At 43.1% G+C, this 17009-nt stretch overlaps 1 protein-coding gene across 3 annotated transcripts in view; it reads left to right on the top strand.

The window, feature by feature from the left end:
- The window catches only part of CB4H10orf67 (chromosome B4 C10orf67 homolog), a 169470-nt gene that overhangs the window by 84772 nt on the left and 67689 nt on the right, over window positions 1–17009 (top strand). For all 3 annotated transcript variants that reach the window (XR_007154236.1, XM_047868559.1, XM_047868558.1), the window contains exons 9-10: window positions 11694–11753; window positions 12724–12900. Coding sequence is in view for 2 of the 3 variants with exons in the window: in XM_047868559.1 (XP_047724515.1) it covers window positions 11694–11753; window positions 12724–12900 (237 nt within the window). In the remaining variant the exon portion in view is untranslated. The remainder of the gene's footprint in view (window positions 1–11693; window positions 11754–12723; window positions 12901–17009) is intronic.

Raw genomic sequence — 17009 nt, 5'->3', positions numbered from 1 at the left:
TCTGTCTCTGTCTCTCTCTCCGCATCTCCCCCACTCAAGCTCTCGCTCTCAAAAATAAACATTCAAAAAGGTTTTTTAAAAAGCAGGTAATACTGTTAATACATGTATGTGACATAGCCACACACTATATCAACGAACTACAGTGTACTTTCCAGTCTTAATTTATAGGTTTTGTTCCACTGTTTCTCAAAATGTTTGGTCTCAAGATCCCTTTTGCTCTGAAAAATTACTGAGTCCCCTAAGGAGATTTGGTTCAAATTGGTTTTATCGGCTAATATTTGCTGCATGTGAAGTGAAAACAGAGTCAAATTATTTCTTGATTCATTTAAAAATAACAATAATAGCCTCTTACATGCTGAAATAAGTAGCATCATTTATGAAAATATTTTCCGAAACGAGAAAGGTTGGTAAGGGTGGTGTTGCCTTACATGTTTGCAAATTTCTTTAACATCTGGCTTACCGGAAGACAGCTGAATCCTTATATCTGTCTCCACATTCATTCTGTCATGATAAACATCACAGAGCCTCTGGAAAACTCCCCCCGGCACTGGTGAGACCATGAGAGTGAAAAAAAAAGGTGACCATTGTCTTAGTATTATTATGAAAATAAGAATGACGTTGTGAAAGCCCTAAAGATCTTGGGAACCCCATGGATTCTTGGACCGTACATTGAAAATTGCAGCCTTGGTTACTAAGGGAAAACTCTTAGCCAGGTGTGATTAAGGGAAGTGTCTTTGTTCTGGTCTAGTCCTGAGCCTCTCTCTCCTTTGTTTTTATTGAATTCACTTATTTCCTGACTCTCTCCCTTGACACCTCCCTGTCAGAGTGTCACGCTGATACGTTTCAATGAACAGAAGCCATTCATGCTGAGGGCAGGCAGAAAGCTCCAGACTTCCATTTGAGGAAATTGTCATGTATCTCTCATATGGTCGTAGCTGGAGTAAGCGCTCACGGTGGGTAACGCCCGCTGCTGGGTTGTGCTGTTGTGATCCTAGATGCTGGGCGAGGGGCAGAGCCATAAGTACCGCTAGTTTGTGTGGTATAAATATATAACGTTTATTAATAACAATTTACAAGAGTAAAATGAACGAGAGGACACTCTCCCTTGATCTTGTCTTATTGCACCACAAGGTGGTCTTGGGCTAGGTCGGCAGGATGAATCATGGAAAGTGCTGCGGGAGAGGAATCCCAGCTCCGTAGCACTTTGTACGTTTATTGGGGAAGTCGGAAAGGGCACTGGGACCATCCAGTGCACTTTGTTGTAGCGGGAGCTTCCGGCCAGGGAAATGCCCCGGTACGATCACCGAGACGTGAGCTCAGGGAAGTGGCACCAATGCCATCAGTGTCACCCAGAGAACTCACTTGGGTCCAGCTGAGCCATCTACTGGTCAGGTGGAGGACAGATAAGTAGCTGCTGGGCTATGGGTTTCATTTTTCCCACTGGAGACTGTGGTGGTTCCTTTCCTCCTCCGAGAAAAGAGAGGTGGATTATTCACACCTACACTTACTGAAGAAGGGGTCATCGTTGAGAGGGTGACCCACTTATCCTGGTTTGACCAGAGTTTCCCCAGGCTTAGTGCAGAGAGTCCTGTATCCAGAAACCCCTCAGCCTTAGGCAAACCAGGATGGGGGGTTCCCCTGATGGCTAGAGACCTGAGAGCTCCTCCTGAGAACAGACGTGATTCTGCGTATCAACTCCAACATATTAAGAGTATTTGGAAGGAAAATTCAAACTTGTTGGGAAAGAGAGCCCAAACTTACACACACTGTGTTGATTGGTGGGGGGAACTATCAAATAAGCTAGGCATTCGCACCAACTCCCAGAGAAAAGAAAACAAAAATTTTAGATAAAGTATTATAAACATCTTTATAAATAAAGCACCAAAGGCTTGACAAGAGAGGGAATGCCAGGTCAAATCAAATGTCAAGGGAGAACTTAGCACTCCAGACTAAGTGTCCCTTTAGGGCACTCACCAGCCTGTACAAACCCGAAACAGAAGCCACAGGGCTGGGCGTGCTAGTGTGTGTGTGTGTGTGTGTGTGTGTGTGTGTGTGTGTGAAGAGGTGGTAGTAATCTCCCACGTGAGGCTAAGAACCAATGACCTTTTCTGCAGGGCGAATGTGAACCAAAACTAAGTCGGCAGGAAATAAGGAACGTGTGTGAGAAACAAAAGTGCTATATCAGTCATTGTTATATGCCTTCCATTCTTTCCTTTTTGGGTAGGAGAGGGGGTCTCGTGGTTAGCCTGTCTCCCACTATGGTAGGTTGGCTATGGGGACTGGATAACTTGTCTTTTTGGTTCCTGGATCTTTGGATCAAGATAGACTATCTGCACCTGGACCAGATTTAGACAATGACATCCGGGCTTCCAGATGACACCATTACAGGATGGGATTTGGGGGAGGCCTTGGGTGGGGATGAATGTGTTTTGCATATGGGAAAAAATGTAAAATGTGAGAGCCAGAGGACAGATAAAGGTAGAAAACGAATTTGAGAAAGTCCAATGTACATCTGTGATAGAAACTCTCAATAAAATGGGAATAGAGCTGCTGATGGGTATCTACAAAACACTTAGACAACCGTTGTTACGTTTCATGGGAAAAGACTGAAACTGAGATCAGAAATGAGACAAGAGGGGCGCCTGGGTGGCTCAGTCGGTTGGGGGTCCGACTTCAGCTCAGGTCGTGATCTCACAGTTCATGAGCTCGAGTCCCGCGTCGGGCTCTGTGCTAACAGCTCAGAGCCTGGAGCCTGCTTTGGATTCTGGGTCTCCTTCTCTCTCTGCCCCTTCCCCACTCACACTCTGTCTCTCTCTGTCTCAAAAATAAACAAACATTAAGGGGCGCCTGGGTGGCGCAGTCGGTTAGGCGTCCGACTTCAGCCAGGTCACGATCTCGTGGGCCGTGAGTTCGAGCCCCGCATCGGGCTCTGGGCTGATGGCTCGGAGCCTGGAGCCTGTTTCCGATTCTGTGTCTCCCTCTCTCTCTGCCCCTCCCCCGTTCATGCTCTGTCTCTCTCTGTCCCAAAAATAAATAAAAAAAAAAACATTGAAAAAAAAATTTTTTTTTAAATAAATAAAAATAAACAAACATTAAAAAAAATTTTTAAAAATGAGATAAGAATGTCTGCTTTTATCACTTCTATTCAACATCGTATTTTAGGATTTAACCAGTATAATAATGTAAGAAAAAGAAATAAATAGTATCCAGATTGGAAAGGAAGAAGTTTTATTCCTAGATGGCATGATCGTCTCTATAAGAAATCCTAAAGAATTTACCAAAAAGCTACTAGAATTAATAAGTGAATTTAGCAAGGTTACGAAGATCAAGATATAAAAATAGTGTAGTGCTGTCTACAAGCAATAAATAATCAAAAATTGAAATGAAAACAACCCACCAAACTTATAATAGCATAAAAATAGGAAACGCTTATGGATAAATTTGACAAAACATGTACAAAGCCATACAAAGCACTACGGAGAGAAATTAAGACTTAAACAGATGGAAAAACATACCATATTCATGATTGGCACAATGCATATTGTAAGCTTTCGGTTATCGCCAGATTGTTTTATAGATTCAACACAATCCCAATCAAAATGCCAGCAGGCTTTTTTAAAATTATTATTAATCAACCGTCTCCTCTAAAATGTATGTGGAAATGCAATGGACACTGAATAGCTGAAACGATTTGGGGAAAGAACGAAGCTAAAAGACTCATACAACCTGCTTTCAAGACTTATTCTAAAGACACGGTAGTCAAGGTACAATGATATTGGCATAAGGATAAGCATATAGGTGGATGGAATAGAATAAAGAGCCCAGAAATAGAGTCAGCGGGTCACGTGTGGTGAATCGATTTCTGACATCTGTGCCCAGACAATCCAAGTGGGAAAGGATATTTCTTTCAACAAAGGGTATTGGAACACCTGGATAGCTATAAACAAAAAATGAACCTCAACTCTTACCTCACACCTCACATAAAAATTAACTCAAATCTATCACAACCCTAAATGTAATAGCTAAAACCACAGAATTTCTAGAATAAGGTATAGGAGAGGATTTTGTATATAGGAAAAATATAAAATATCGGAGCCAAAGGGCAGAGAGATGTAGGAAAAAACGTGTGAGAAAGTCCAACATACACTATGATGAAAACTTTCAGCCAACTGGGAATAGAGGAAGACTACAATTAAAAAACGTTTTTTATTTTTAGTTCATTTATTTTGAGAGAGAGTCAGTGAGCTCACTCTGTCAGTGCAGAGCCTGCTGCAGGGCTCAAACTCACGAACTGTGAGATTATGATCTGAGCTGAAATCAAGAGTTGCATGCTTAACTGGCTGAGCCATCCACGCGCCCCGAAATACAATTTTAAGTACAAAAAACAGAATGAAAAATAAAACGTATCAAATATATGAGACACAGCTAAAGCAGTGCTGAGAAGGAAATATAGTTCTAAATGCTTACAGTAGAGAAGAGGAGGGTCTCAAATCAAGAACTGAAGCGTCTACTGCAAGAAATTAGAAACAGAGGAGCAAAATAAACCCAAATCAACCAGAAAGGAAGTAAATAATAATGATAATAGTGCGCTCTCTCTCTCTCCCTCTCTCTCTCTCTCTCTCTCTCTCTCTCGATCTCTCTCTCTCTCTTGATCTCTCGATCTCTCTCGAACTCTCGATCTCTCTCGAACTCTCTTGATCTCTCTGTCTCTGACTCCTTCCCCACCCACCCAACACTTCACTTCACGTGCACACACTGATGGAAGGCCAAGTGAGCCTACTGGGAGAAAACCGCAGTCTGTAGTCCAGGAAGCAGGCTCTCACTAACCACCAAATCTGCTGGCATCTTGACCTTGAACTTCCCAGCCTCCAGAACCGAGACAAATAAATGTTTGCTCTTTAGGCCACCCAATCTGTGGTATTTTGTCATACCAGCCTGAGTATATTCAGGTAGGACAGAGTCCAATTTATCAATCTTTCCTTTCATGAATTGTGCTTTTGGTATCATGTCCAAGAACTCTTTGCTTAGCCCTAGATCCCAAAGATTTTCTCTTACTTTTTTTTTTCCCTAAAAGTTTATGGTTTTATATTTTACATTTCGGTCTATGATCCATTTTGCGTTACTCTTTGTGTAAGATGTAAGGTTTACATGAGGTTCATTTTTGGTGGCTACCGATGTCCGATTGCTCCTGCCCTAAATGTTGAAAAGGCTATTCTTCTTCCAAGGAACTGGTGTTGCACTTCTGTCAAAAATCAGTGAAAATATTTGCGTGGCTCTATCTCTGGATTTACTGTTCAGTTCCATTGATTTATGGGTCTAGTCCTCTACGAGTACCACAGATCTTTGATTACTGCAGCTATATAATAAGTCTTAATATCAGGCAAAGTGAGTCCTTCTAATTTATTCTTCTTTTTCAAGATCATTTTAGCTGTTCTAGGGCCTTACCTCTAGGATAAAATTGTCTATGTCAGCAAAAAACCTACCTGGGATTTTGATAGAAATGCATTAAGCTAGAGATCAATTTGGGGGAGAATTGACATTAGGTAGTACATTGAGTTGTCTAATCCGTGAACACAGTATGTCTTTTTATTTACTTGAGTCTTTGAGTTTTTTCATCAGCATTTTATAATTATCAGCATACAGAATGTATGCATGGTTAGATTTATATCTACTTATGTTTCCTTTGGCGCAGTTGCAAATTGCGTTGCATTTTTAATTTTTGTTTCCATATGTCCATTTATTTAGGCCCTCTCTAATTTTGTCAGCAGTATGTTGTCAATTTCAGTGTAGGGGGTTTTGCACACCTTTTGTTAAGTTTATTCCGTAGTATCTTACCGTTTTTAATACACTTGGAAATGGAATTGGTTTTAGGTTTTATTTCCACTTGTTTAGTACTGGTCTATAAAAATACAACTTATTTTATATGAACTTTGTATTCTGCACCTTGTTAGATTCACTTGATTGTTACAATAATAATTTCATAGATTTCTTCAAATGTAAACAATCTGCAGATTCTTGATATAAGCAATCAGGTCTTCTGTAAACGGAGACAGTTTTATTTATTTGTTTCTGATCTTTCTACCTTTTATGACAATGGCTAGGACTTGCAATAGAGTGTTGTGTAACAGTGGTGAGAAGAAGCATTCTTGTCTCATTCCCAGGCTTAGGGCATACTTTATTGTGTCATCATTAAGTATGATTTAGCCATAAGGTTTTTATGGCAGCCATTTGTCAGGTTGAGGAAGTTCCCTTTTATTCCTCGGTTTCTGAGAGTTTCTTTCATGAATGGCTGTTGAATTTTGTCCAATGCTTTTTTCCGCAGCTATTGAAATGATGATATATTTTTTCCCTTGTACTGTAATGTGGCGAAATACCTGGGTTTTTGAACGTTGAAGCGATTTTGCATTCCTGAGATAAACCCCTCTTTGTCATGACGTTTTAGACCTTTTATATGCTACTGCATTCAATTTGCTGAGGACTCTGAATCTATGCTCATAAGGGACATTGGTCTCTAAATTTTCTTTCTTTCTCTGGGTGTGTGTTTTGAGTTACAGTTATGCAGCCTTCATAAAAGGAATTTAGAAATATGTCTTCTCTGTCTTCTGAAAACAATTTTGGCGGTGTTAGTAAAGATTTGTCATTTCTTTCTTAAATGTTTGATAGAATTCACCAGTGAAACTGTCTGAGCCTAGAGTTTTCTTTATGTAAAAGTTGTTGATAACGGTTTCATGTTCTTGAATAGCTTACAGCTATTCACGTTTTTTATTTCCTTTTCTGTTTTGTTATGTTGTGTGATTCAATTTGTTCACTTCATTTAATTACGTATTTGTTGGTAGGAGGTTTTCCATAACATTCTCTCATTATCCTTCTAATATCTATAGGATCTGAAATAATGAATCCTGTTTCATTCCTGATATTAGTAAATTATGTTTTTGATCAGCCCAATGGGGGTTTATCAATTTTGCTGATCATTTCAAGAAATTAATTTTGGCTCTAACTTCTCTATTTTTTTCTTTTTATTTCATTGATATCCGCTCTGACCTCTGTCCTTTTTCCAACTCTATTTCCTTTTTGTTTACTTTGCTCTTCTTGTTTCAAATTAAAAAAAAACTATTTATTATTGAGAGAGAGAGACAGAGCACAAGTGAGGGAGGAGCAGAGAGAGAGGGAGACAGAATCCAAAGCAGGCTCCAGGCTCCGAGCTGCCAGCACAGAGCCTGATGAGGGACTCAAGCTTGTGAACCTCGAGATCATGACGTGAGCTGAAGTTAAACACCCAGCACACTGAGCCAACCAGGCACCTCGCTCTTGCTTTTTCTTTTAAGTTTATTTATTTATTTTTGAAAGAGAGAGAGAGAGCGAGCATGCAAGTGGGAGAGGGGCAGAGAGAGAGGAAGAGAGAGAATCCCAAGCAGGCTCCACACTATCAGCCAGGGTCCAGGGAGGAGCTTGATCTCATGAACAGTGAGATCATGACCTGAGCCTAGATGAAGAGTTGGATGCTTAGCTGACTGAGCCACCCTGGCGCCCCCGCTCTTCTCTTTTGACCTTCCCAGGGTGGAACTTTAGGTAATTGATCTCGGGCTTTTTATTATTTTTAATATGAGCATTTAAAGCGATTAATTTACCTCTGAGCAGCTTTCCACACGTTTTGATATCCTGCATTATTACTCAGTGTGGAAAATTTTCTAATTTCTGATTTCCTTTGTGATTTAGAACTGTGTTGTTTATATTTTTTGTTATTGATTTCTAGTTTAATTCCATTGTGATCAGAGAACCTTCTCTGTATGATTTGAATTTTTATCAGTCTGTTGGCAGTTCTTTCAATGCCAAAAAGCACAGAGTCTATCATGGGACTGTACCATATATACCTGAAAATGATTTATCTTCTGCCAAGTTGATGGGTGGTATTCCAACCTCTTTGTGTATTTATATTTAAAGTGCTTATGTAATAGACAGAAAAAATTGGTTCTTGATTTTTTTCCATATTCCAGCCATTTCAGCATTTTAACCAGATTGCTTAGTCTATCAACATTCAATGTGATTATTGATAGGGGTGGATTTAGGTCTACCATTTTATCACTTGTTTTCTACATGTGCCCTCTGCGTTTTGCATTGTCATTTTTCCTCTGTTCCTTTATTGATTGATTGATTTTTACTTTATTTTAATATGTTTTAGAATCCCATTTTAATTTATCTGTTATCATTTTGGCTTTTTGCCTATCTTTCAGTGGTTACTGTAGCAATTATAATTTACATCCTTAACTTGTTGCCGTTTGGCTTAGAGTTAATTTAGGGCCGTTTCGTGTAACATATAGTACACCTGAAATACGTAGGTTTGTTTATATAGATTTATTTCTCCATTCTTCAAGTGAAAGTTGTTCTATGTATTCTATTTACATCACAATTACAATTTTTGCCTTACTTTTTTAAAGTTTTATTTGTGTGTTTATGTGATCTGTATACCCAACAAGGGGCTTGAATTCACAGTCAGCAGTCGGAACATTCTACCTACTGAGCCAGCCAGGTGCCCCTATAATTTTTGCTTTCTTATTTTATTTTCTTACAAGTTTTGCTTTAAACAGTTGTATGTATTTGAAAGAAATGAAAACAGAATACTCTTACCTAGTCACCATTTCTGATGCTCTGCATTCCTTCCTAAAGATTGGAGGCTGTCCCTGGGATCGATTTTCTTCGGTCCGAGGAGATTCCTTTAGCGTTTCTCATAGATCAGGACCGCGGTGGTGCCGCTGTCCCTCTGTTTTTTTGTTTTTGTTAATGTTTATTGTTGAGAGAGAGAGAGAGAGAGACAGAGGGTGAGCGACAGAGGGGGAGGGGCAAAGAGACACACACACGGAATCGGAAGCAGGCTCCAGGCTCTGAGCTGTCAACACAGAGCCCAACGTGGGGCTCGAGCCCACGAACCAGGAGATCATGACCTGTGCTGAAGCCCAACACACAAGTGACTGAGCCGCCCAGGTGCCCCTCTTTCACCTTCGACCTTGAAAGATACTTTCTCTCAGCACAGAATCCCGAGTCGACAGTGTGGGGTTCTCTTTCATTCTTTTAGCACTTCAGAGACGTCATCCCACTATTATTCAGCTACCGTCCAAGTGTCAGTCTGTTAACAGGCTTTTCCTTGAAAATAGATCAACCACACACCCTTGTTGTGTGGCGCATTTGGGGATTGTAAGGACATTACGAATGTTCTATGTCATTTTTTTTTCTTTTTTTTTTTTTTAATTTTTTTTTTCAACGTTTTTATTTATTTTTGGGACAGAGAGAGACAGAACATGAACGGGGGAGGGGCGGACAGAGAGGGAGACACAGAATCGGAAACAGGCTCCAAGCCATCAGCCCAGAGCCCGACGCGGGACTCGAACTCACGGACCGCGAGATCGTGACCTGGCCGAACTCAGACGCTTAACCGACTGCGCCACCCAGGCGCCCCTCTATGTCATTTTTAAGAATCAAGCAATGAGTGGCTCACTCGGTTGAGCGTCCAGCTTCGGCTCAGGTCATGATCTCACAGTTTGTGAGTTGGGGCCCCGCATCGGGCTCGCTGCTGTCAGCGCAGAGCCCTCTTGGGATCCTCTGTCCCCCTCTCTGCCCCTCCTCTGCTTACGCTCTGTCTCAGAAAAATAAATAAATAAATAAATTTTGAAAAGCAGGCAATGAACTTGGTTGCAATCAAACTGCAAGCCGCGTGTTGCAGGCGGTGGGTGGCGACATGGCCACCAATCCTAATTCCATCTTCAAAGCTTCCCTTCGCTGCAGGCATCGCCCAGGCATCAGCTGGAGATTAGGCGAAATTTACGCACACGGTTTGGGGCCGTGCAGTCTGACTTTCCTCGGGGTCTCCTTGCCTTGGGACTTTCGTTGGCTATGGCTGTCCTGAACTGTGTCCTCAGCAATCCCGAAAGGCTGAGGGTTTCCCCTCGGTTTTAGTTACTCCCCCCGCCAGCCAGACCGGGCACTGCTCTCAAGTTTAAAGCCATTGTCTTCAAGTAATTGCTTTTGTATACTTTTCTCCAGAGTTTATAGTTGTCATCTGCAGGAGGGTTGGTTTTACGGCAGTTACTCAGCCGTGACCAGAAGTGTAGCCCCCACCTAATTACGCCTTCATAATGTGAATATTATCATGTCACACACATACACCCCCACACACTTAAAGTCATTCGGTGGTGCCCTCCTGCGTTTGAAATAAAATCCAAGCTTTGTGTGTTCTCCTTGATCTCAGCACACCTGCCCAGTTCTCCCCAAATGCAGCGCTCCATGGACACCAGTTACCATCCTCCCAGACCTCAAGAGTTCATGACACAGACCTGTCTTCGGTTGAATTCTGCTCTATCTGTAGGTGACAACTACTTTTGAAAATCCATTGTAGTCGGTGAGACGCTAGTGAGATGAATGGCTAGAGGTATTTCTCATTTTTCATAAGATTAGCCAGAATTAGAATCACTGGCATTGGGGCACCTGGGTGGCTCAGTCGGTTAAGTGTCTGACTTCAGCTCGGGTCACGATCTCGCGGTCCGTGGGTTCGAGCCTCACGTCGGGCTCTGTGCCGACAGCTCAGAGCCTGGAACCTGCTTCGGATTCTGTGTCTCCCTCTCTCTCTGCTCCTCCCCTGCTCATGCTCTGTCTCTCAACAATAAATAAATGTTAAAAAAAATTTTTTTTAAATCACTGGCATTACTCGTAAATTAATATGAAAAAAGCTTAATATGATTGACGCATGCATTAATGATATATTATTTGCCCCTTGCAACAACACAGATGGATCTGAAGGAAATTATACAAAGGGATGTGAATCAGAGAAAGACAGAGGAAGACTGTATCCCCTTACTTATAGGTGGAATCTAAAAACAAACCTGAGAAAATGAACTTAGAAATGCCAGAGGGTAGGGTGGGACGTGAGTGAAATGGGTGAAGGTGGTCAAAAAGGACAAATTTCCAGTTATGAGATAAAAAGAGATCATAGGAGCATCACATGCAACATGGTGACTATAGTTAATAAGACTGTATAGTATATTTGAAAGTTGCTAAGAGAGTAAATCCTAAATGTTCTCGCCAGAAGAAAAAAAATGTAACTGTGTGGTGACGGATGTTTTAACTACACTTATTGTGGTGACCATGTTGTAATAGAAGCAAATTTTGAATTATTACGTTGCAGACCCGAAACTAATAAAGCATTATATATGTCAGTTATATCTCAATGATACATATGATAAAAAGCCTTTTATGCCTGGAACCTAGAATTGATTCTTTAAATCAAAATTTCATCATTATATGATTGAAGTCTGGCTATTGAATTATCTGAAATTTCTTTGCAAATTTTATAAGACCTGGGATTTATAGCTATCGTAATAATATATGAAACAAATTATTACCACAAAAGCAAACAATATATATTTCTCTATAGTCTCTATTATGCTTAAAGCAATGAACAAATGCTAATGACTTTAAACATTTACAATTTTATTTCTTTCTGTTCACCTCTTTTAAGTGTTTTTTTTCTGGGTACAAATTTATCTTCTAATTCATATTCAGCATTATAACCTTACATCCTCATCATAGTTTTAGCAGTCAAGGGGTTTACAATTCTATTCTTTCATTGCTTGAGGAAGTTTTCTAGAAAATTCTTTTGAATCTTTGCAAATGATAACAGATGATACGGGCCTTCCATTTCACAGATTAATAAACAGAAGGAGGACATGGAAACAAGGAAGAGGATCGAGAGCCTAAGTGTCAAGGTTTGCGTTTAACTTTGAGTTCTTTTTTTGTCTTTTATTCTGTGCGTGTCTCATTTTGTCATCTGGGTGGAAGAATGCCTGCATACCGCACCGAGACTTTTCACTTTCCAAGATCTGAGTCTGAAGGAGAAAATGCTTAAAAGTGTGTATGGTGGGAGTGTCTGGGTGGCTCAGTCGGTTAAGTGTCTGACTTTGGCTCAGGGCATGATCTCATGGTTCGTGGGTTCGAGCCCCGCGTCGGGCTCCACGCTGACCGTGTGGAGCCTGCTTGGGAATCTGTGTCTCCCTCTCTCTCTCTCCCCTCCTTCACTTGTGCTTTCTCTCTCTCAAAATAAATAAATAAACTTAAAAAAAAAAAAAAAAGCGTGGGTGGGAAACCAGCAGCCGGAAGGCTGAGATCAGTGAGAGGAGTGTAAGCTGACAAGAAGGCAAGCCTGGGGGCGCCTGGGCGGCTCAGTCGGTCGGGCTTCCAACTTTGGCTCGGGTCATGATCTCGCGGTCCGTGAGTTCGGGCCCCGCTCTGTGCTGACAGCTCGGAGCCTGGAGCCTGCTTCTGGCTCTGTGCCTCCCTCTCTCTCTGCCCCTCCCCTGCTCGTGCCCTGTCTCTTCAGACTCCTGTCCCTTCCCTCCTGCCTTCTCTTCCCCGAGCTCCCTACAAATCCAATACAAGCTGTCACTGCACCCCACTCCTCACCCCACCCCCGCCTTTCCAGCTGCTGCCAGGAAACATTGAATTTGTTGGTATGTTTTTCTCAGTACAGCAGCATCAGCGGGAGGAGTGGAAAAACAGACCCAGCCTGCAAATTAAATCAGGCCAACGGGGAGTGTGGGACCGGGGAAAAGGAACAGATCCATGCCCTTTGGGACTGAACACTTTAGCCTGAAATGCCCGCTCAAGGGAGGAAAAGAAAGAGACGTGAATCGGAGGCGTGAAGTGAGAATAACAAAGTTGGTTGTTTTTGTGTGCCAGAGCTGGAGAGCCCTCAAGGAGAAAGAAACCTCTTTGTCTCTGTGGTCCTCACAACCCAGGATTCCATCCAGGCCTGGAACCATTTCAAGGGCACGCTCGCCCTCCTCCAGTTTAGCGCCTGTTAAGACCAAGAAAGTTAAGACTCCGAAGAAATCTGCCAAGGAAGAACAGCCTGTGGTAAGAACTTCTCATATGACCACACGCCATGACGCCTTGGTCCACAAAGGGCCGCCGTTCTGCGGGCACTATTGCGACCTCACGGCCAGCATCAGCAAGGCAGCCGGTCTCACCCGCCAGGTCCCCTACTCTCTGTGCGTGCAGCTGGGCAGGGCTCTGTCTACTCTTCTGTGCACCAAGGTGTCCTTGTTGGGCCCCTTGACTGCCCAAGAGGATGACACCCTTGTCCCCTGGTTGGTGGTTTATTAGCTTCGTCACTAAGGCTTAGTGGGTCTCTATTAAATTAGCAGGATAGAAAAGTCATGTCCAAAGCACGTTCTATGGGGTATAATTTCTAACTCATTACTGCCCGATATCTGTCAAAAGCTTACTGAAAATTCCCTGAATTTTCAGGGCATGCAGGCTACACAGTCCATTTGTTCATAGTATTCTAATTAATGTTTGTTTATTTTTGAGAGGCAGAGCGCAAGCGGGGGAGGGGCAGAGAGGGGGGGGGGAGACACAGAATCCCAAGCAGGCTCCAGGCTCTGAGCTGTGGGTGCAGAGCCGGACTCGGGGCTCGAAGCCCCGGACTGCTAGATCACGACCTGAGCCGAAGTCGGACGCTCAACCGACTGAGCCCCCCGGGCGCCCCTATTCGCTCATAGTATTCTAAATTGACAGCTGGATTAACTCACACCGTCAGGGACAGGCACGCATGAAATATACACTCTTCCTGTCCTAATCCGCTAGACCGGCACCAATCAGAGTTGCTTTTACCGGGCCTGCCGCGGTACTGCTGGTCCGTACAAGAGACCATGTTAGGAAGTAGCTTTGTGATGTGCAACCCACCCTGTCGGCTTCTTGTGCGGGCACTGAGGAGACACTCCTCCCTGCATCTCAGGAGCCCCACCTTCCTATGATCCTGAAGGGACCTTTCTGCTGTGAGTCATGGGGATCGTAATTCTCCCAGCAGTGACCCAGCCCGGGGGCACTGTGAATGGTATGCCTAGTCAAAACTCTTTTTCCGTTGGAGTTTTTAGAAAGCTTAGAAGCCGGTTGGCGATACGCACAGGCAACGCGCAGCATTTCCCAAACTCTCCTTTCTGCGCGTTCCCCTGCTCTTCCTCCTTCCCCCACGGGGGGCAGAATCTGCTTCCCGAACGCTTGGGACCCGGAGGAGCAAAGCTGATTCTTGCCCTCGGGGCTCATCCATATTCTAAATGCAGAGGTGCAGGCCTCTCGTGCCCGACTCACCAGCCAGATGGCTCCCTGTTCCTCCCGAGCAGAGGAGTAAGCATGCAGGTGGAGGGAAAGAGTCACTCCCCCCCGGAGCTGAGACAGATACTCTCCTCTGAAAGCACCGCCACTGTGCACAAAGTTAGGAAGTGTGCACAACTGGAAAGCAGTGTAATTTCCGAAGGAGGAGAATCACATTTGGGGGGACATTTGGTGCAGGGCTGACCAGCGCCTGGGTTCTAGAAGTGAGATGTTTAGCATCCAGTTCTTGGGAAGTTTTTGGTTTTTTGTTTGCTTTATTTGTTTGTATGTGTTTTGATTTTGTTTTGTTTTGATTTTGGGGGTTGTGTGTGTGTGTGTGTGTGTGTGCAAAAAACAAAATGAAAAACCCACCCCCTGGTGTGAGTGTGCAGTGGGGCTGGCCGACCCGAATGGATAGAGCAGCCAGACTGGATGGAGGGATTGTAGCCCAAACCTGGGATTTAGGGAGCCTATGGCCGAGGCAGTGTCCTGTTTCAGAAGGCGCCATCAACGCCATGATGGTGTCAGTCCCCTTGGCGATGGTGGCTGAGGAGAGTCCGGGTCTGAGGCTCTGAGCAGATGGCAGGACTGCAGAGCAAGGTCGGTGACTGGGACAGAGCAACCGAGTCTCTAATCTCACGATCACAGCCCCTGGGAGAGCTGCCCCATCCCTGCAGCAAGCCCAAGGCCCTAACTAAGTCCTGCAAGTGCAGATTAGAAACTCCAGTGTGCTCAGTTTACAGATAGAAATTGGGAGGTCATAGAAATATGACCTCAAGGTCATAGCCATGAGGGGCAGAAACAACCACTTGGTCTCACCCATAGAAAATACACTGTAAAGGAGAGACAAAGGCAGACAGGATCTCACAGAGGTATCATTCAATGAGATGTTCTGTTAGGGTCACAGTCTTTCCTTCTGACTAGAATGATTGTTGTTTTGATGTGGCCAAAGCCTAACTGTGTGCCTTGTCAGCTGGAGAGACTCAGAAGTTAATGTTTAAACAGCAAGTAAAAAGGAGACCGGAGCGGGGGATGGGAGGAGATGATGTAAGCTAGTGTTTATATATTTGTATGAATTGGCTGGATTGTAAAGTGAAATATATTTTTCTAGTTCACCAGTACTTCTATTACATGCACTTCTGTTGTTAATATTTTTATTGCAAGTGCTCCTTTATATCACCTTTCCACGTGGTATATTCTCCACTTGAGATTAACTTTACGTATCATGCACACCGGTTATAATTTCCCTCTTTTTCTCTTTTAAATATTTTATTAGACCGGACTCCTTAAAATTTTCAAAAGGGAACGAAAATTGTTTGAAATTAAAAAATGAAAAAGAAGCCCATCCAGCTGGATTTCTTAAAACTCGCCTCTAAAGGGTTTTGTAACATTTACCGCATGGAAAAGCCCAAAGAGAGAGCTTGCTGAAGGAACTTTTTACATCAGTCACTTATCTTATCTAATTAATCATACTTATTTTTTTGAAATCTGTGTCATTCGGTGGGAACAGTGCACATGCTTCACACAGAGGAGGACACAGTGATAAACTGAGTGTTTAGCCAGTCTGAAAAGCATGATACGAACATTGCTGTTTGATTTCTATTTATGAAAGATTTCCCAATATCAAATTTGTATTTGGACAGGGTTTTGTGTAAAGTTTAGTTTTTGATATCTGTAAAACATTGCAAATACTCAGGTTTCACATAACAAGGTTAGATTGGCTTCCCAGGGTTTTTGCCTGCCCCCCCCCTTCCCTGCCGCCCCCCTCCCTCCCCCCGGGTAATTAGTTAATTAAGGTTGCACCCAGTCAATGATTCCCTGGAAGACTTCTAAGCTTCCACGGGCTAACCTGGTCTGTGCTCATGGAACATATGGTGTGTGCTCCGATCCGCAGAAAGCATCAGGACCTTGTGTGTGGGAAATGGGACACGGACAAAGTCAATCCTGTTCCCATTCTTAAAGTTCACTCAATACACAGCAATTTGTACCGCACAAAGGACTTCAACAAAAAGTCTAGAACGTTTTTCTTTTCCCATTTAGACATTGTGGGGTAAAATAGTTTTTGCAACGGTTTTGCAAATTATGACCATATGCACCCTGCACGCTGGTTAATTTGCTAAAAAAATATTATTATAGGGTAGAGAATGATTGTTATATAGTATTATAGGCCAGGTAGGTGAGGGAAAAATCTTTCTGAAATTGACCATTGCTCTCTCATGCCACTCTTTTATTTGATTAAATTGCGCATGAAGTTTAATTAATTTTTTTAATGTTTATTTATATTTGAGAGAGAGAGAGACAGAGAAAGAGGGGGACAGTGTGTGAGCGGGGGAGGTGCAGAGAGAGAGAGAGAGAGAGGGAGACAGAATCTGAAGCAGGCTCCGGGCTCTGAGCTCTCTCAGCACAGAACCCGACTGCGGGGCTCGAACTCAGGTGCCGCGAGGTCATGACCTAAGCCGAAGTAACCGACTGAGCCACCTAGGCGCCCCACGCATGAAGTTTAAAATAAACATCCTCAGGGAAGACAAAAATAATCTCATCTGTTTATTGTTTCATTATTTCATTCTTTTCCCCTTTGGCTTCCTTTGCTAGAGCGGTTCCGCCCAGCAAGGCAGGAAGGCCTGCATTTTGCTCACTGTGGATCTGGCCGCCTGGGCGGCGGTGTTAAGGCAGAGCTGGGGTGATTCTGCGCATGTGCGTGCTCTTCAGAGGCTTGTCAAGCAATAGTCCCCGTATTTGGGTAGATTAGGTTGACCCAAGAGAATTTGCCTCATTGTACCAGATCTTTCTCTCATAATATAACTTTAAAAGGAGAAGATTACAGAAGTCATACACTACACCTTTTTTATTTCAAAATCAAATTTCTCACG

Source organism: Prionailurus viverrinus, chromosome B4 (genome assembly GCF_022837055.1).
Source record: "Prionailurus viverrinus isolate Anna chromosome B4, UM_Priviv_1.0, whole genome shotgun sequence".
NCBI lineage: Eukaryota > Metazoa > Chordata > Mammalia > Carnivora > Felidae > Prionailurus > Prionailurus viverrinus.
Note: the sequence above shows the minus strand (reverse complement) of the source record. Positions and strands in the feature narration are given on the sequence as shown.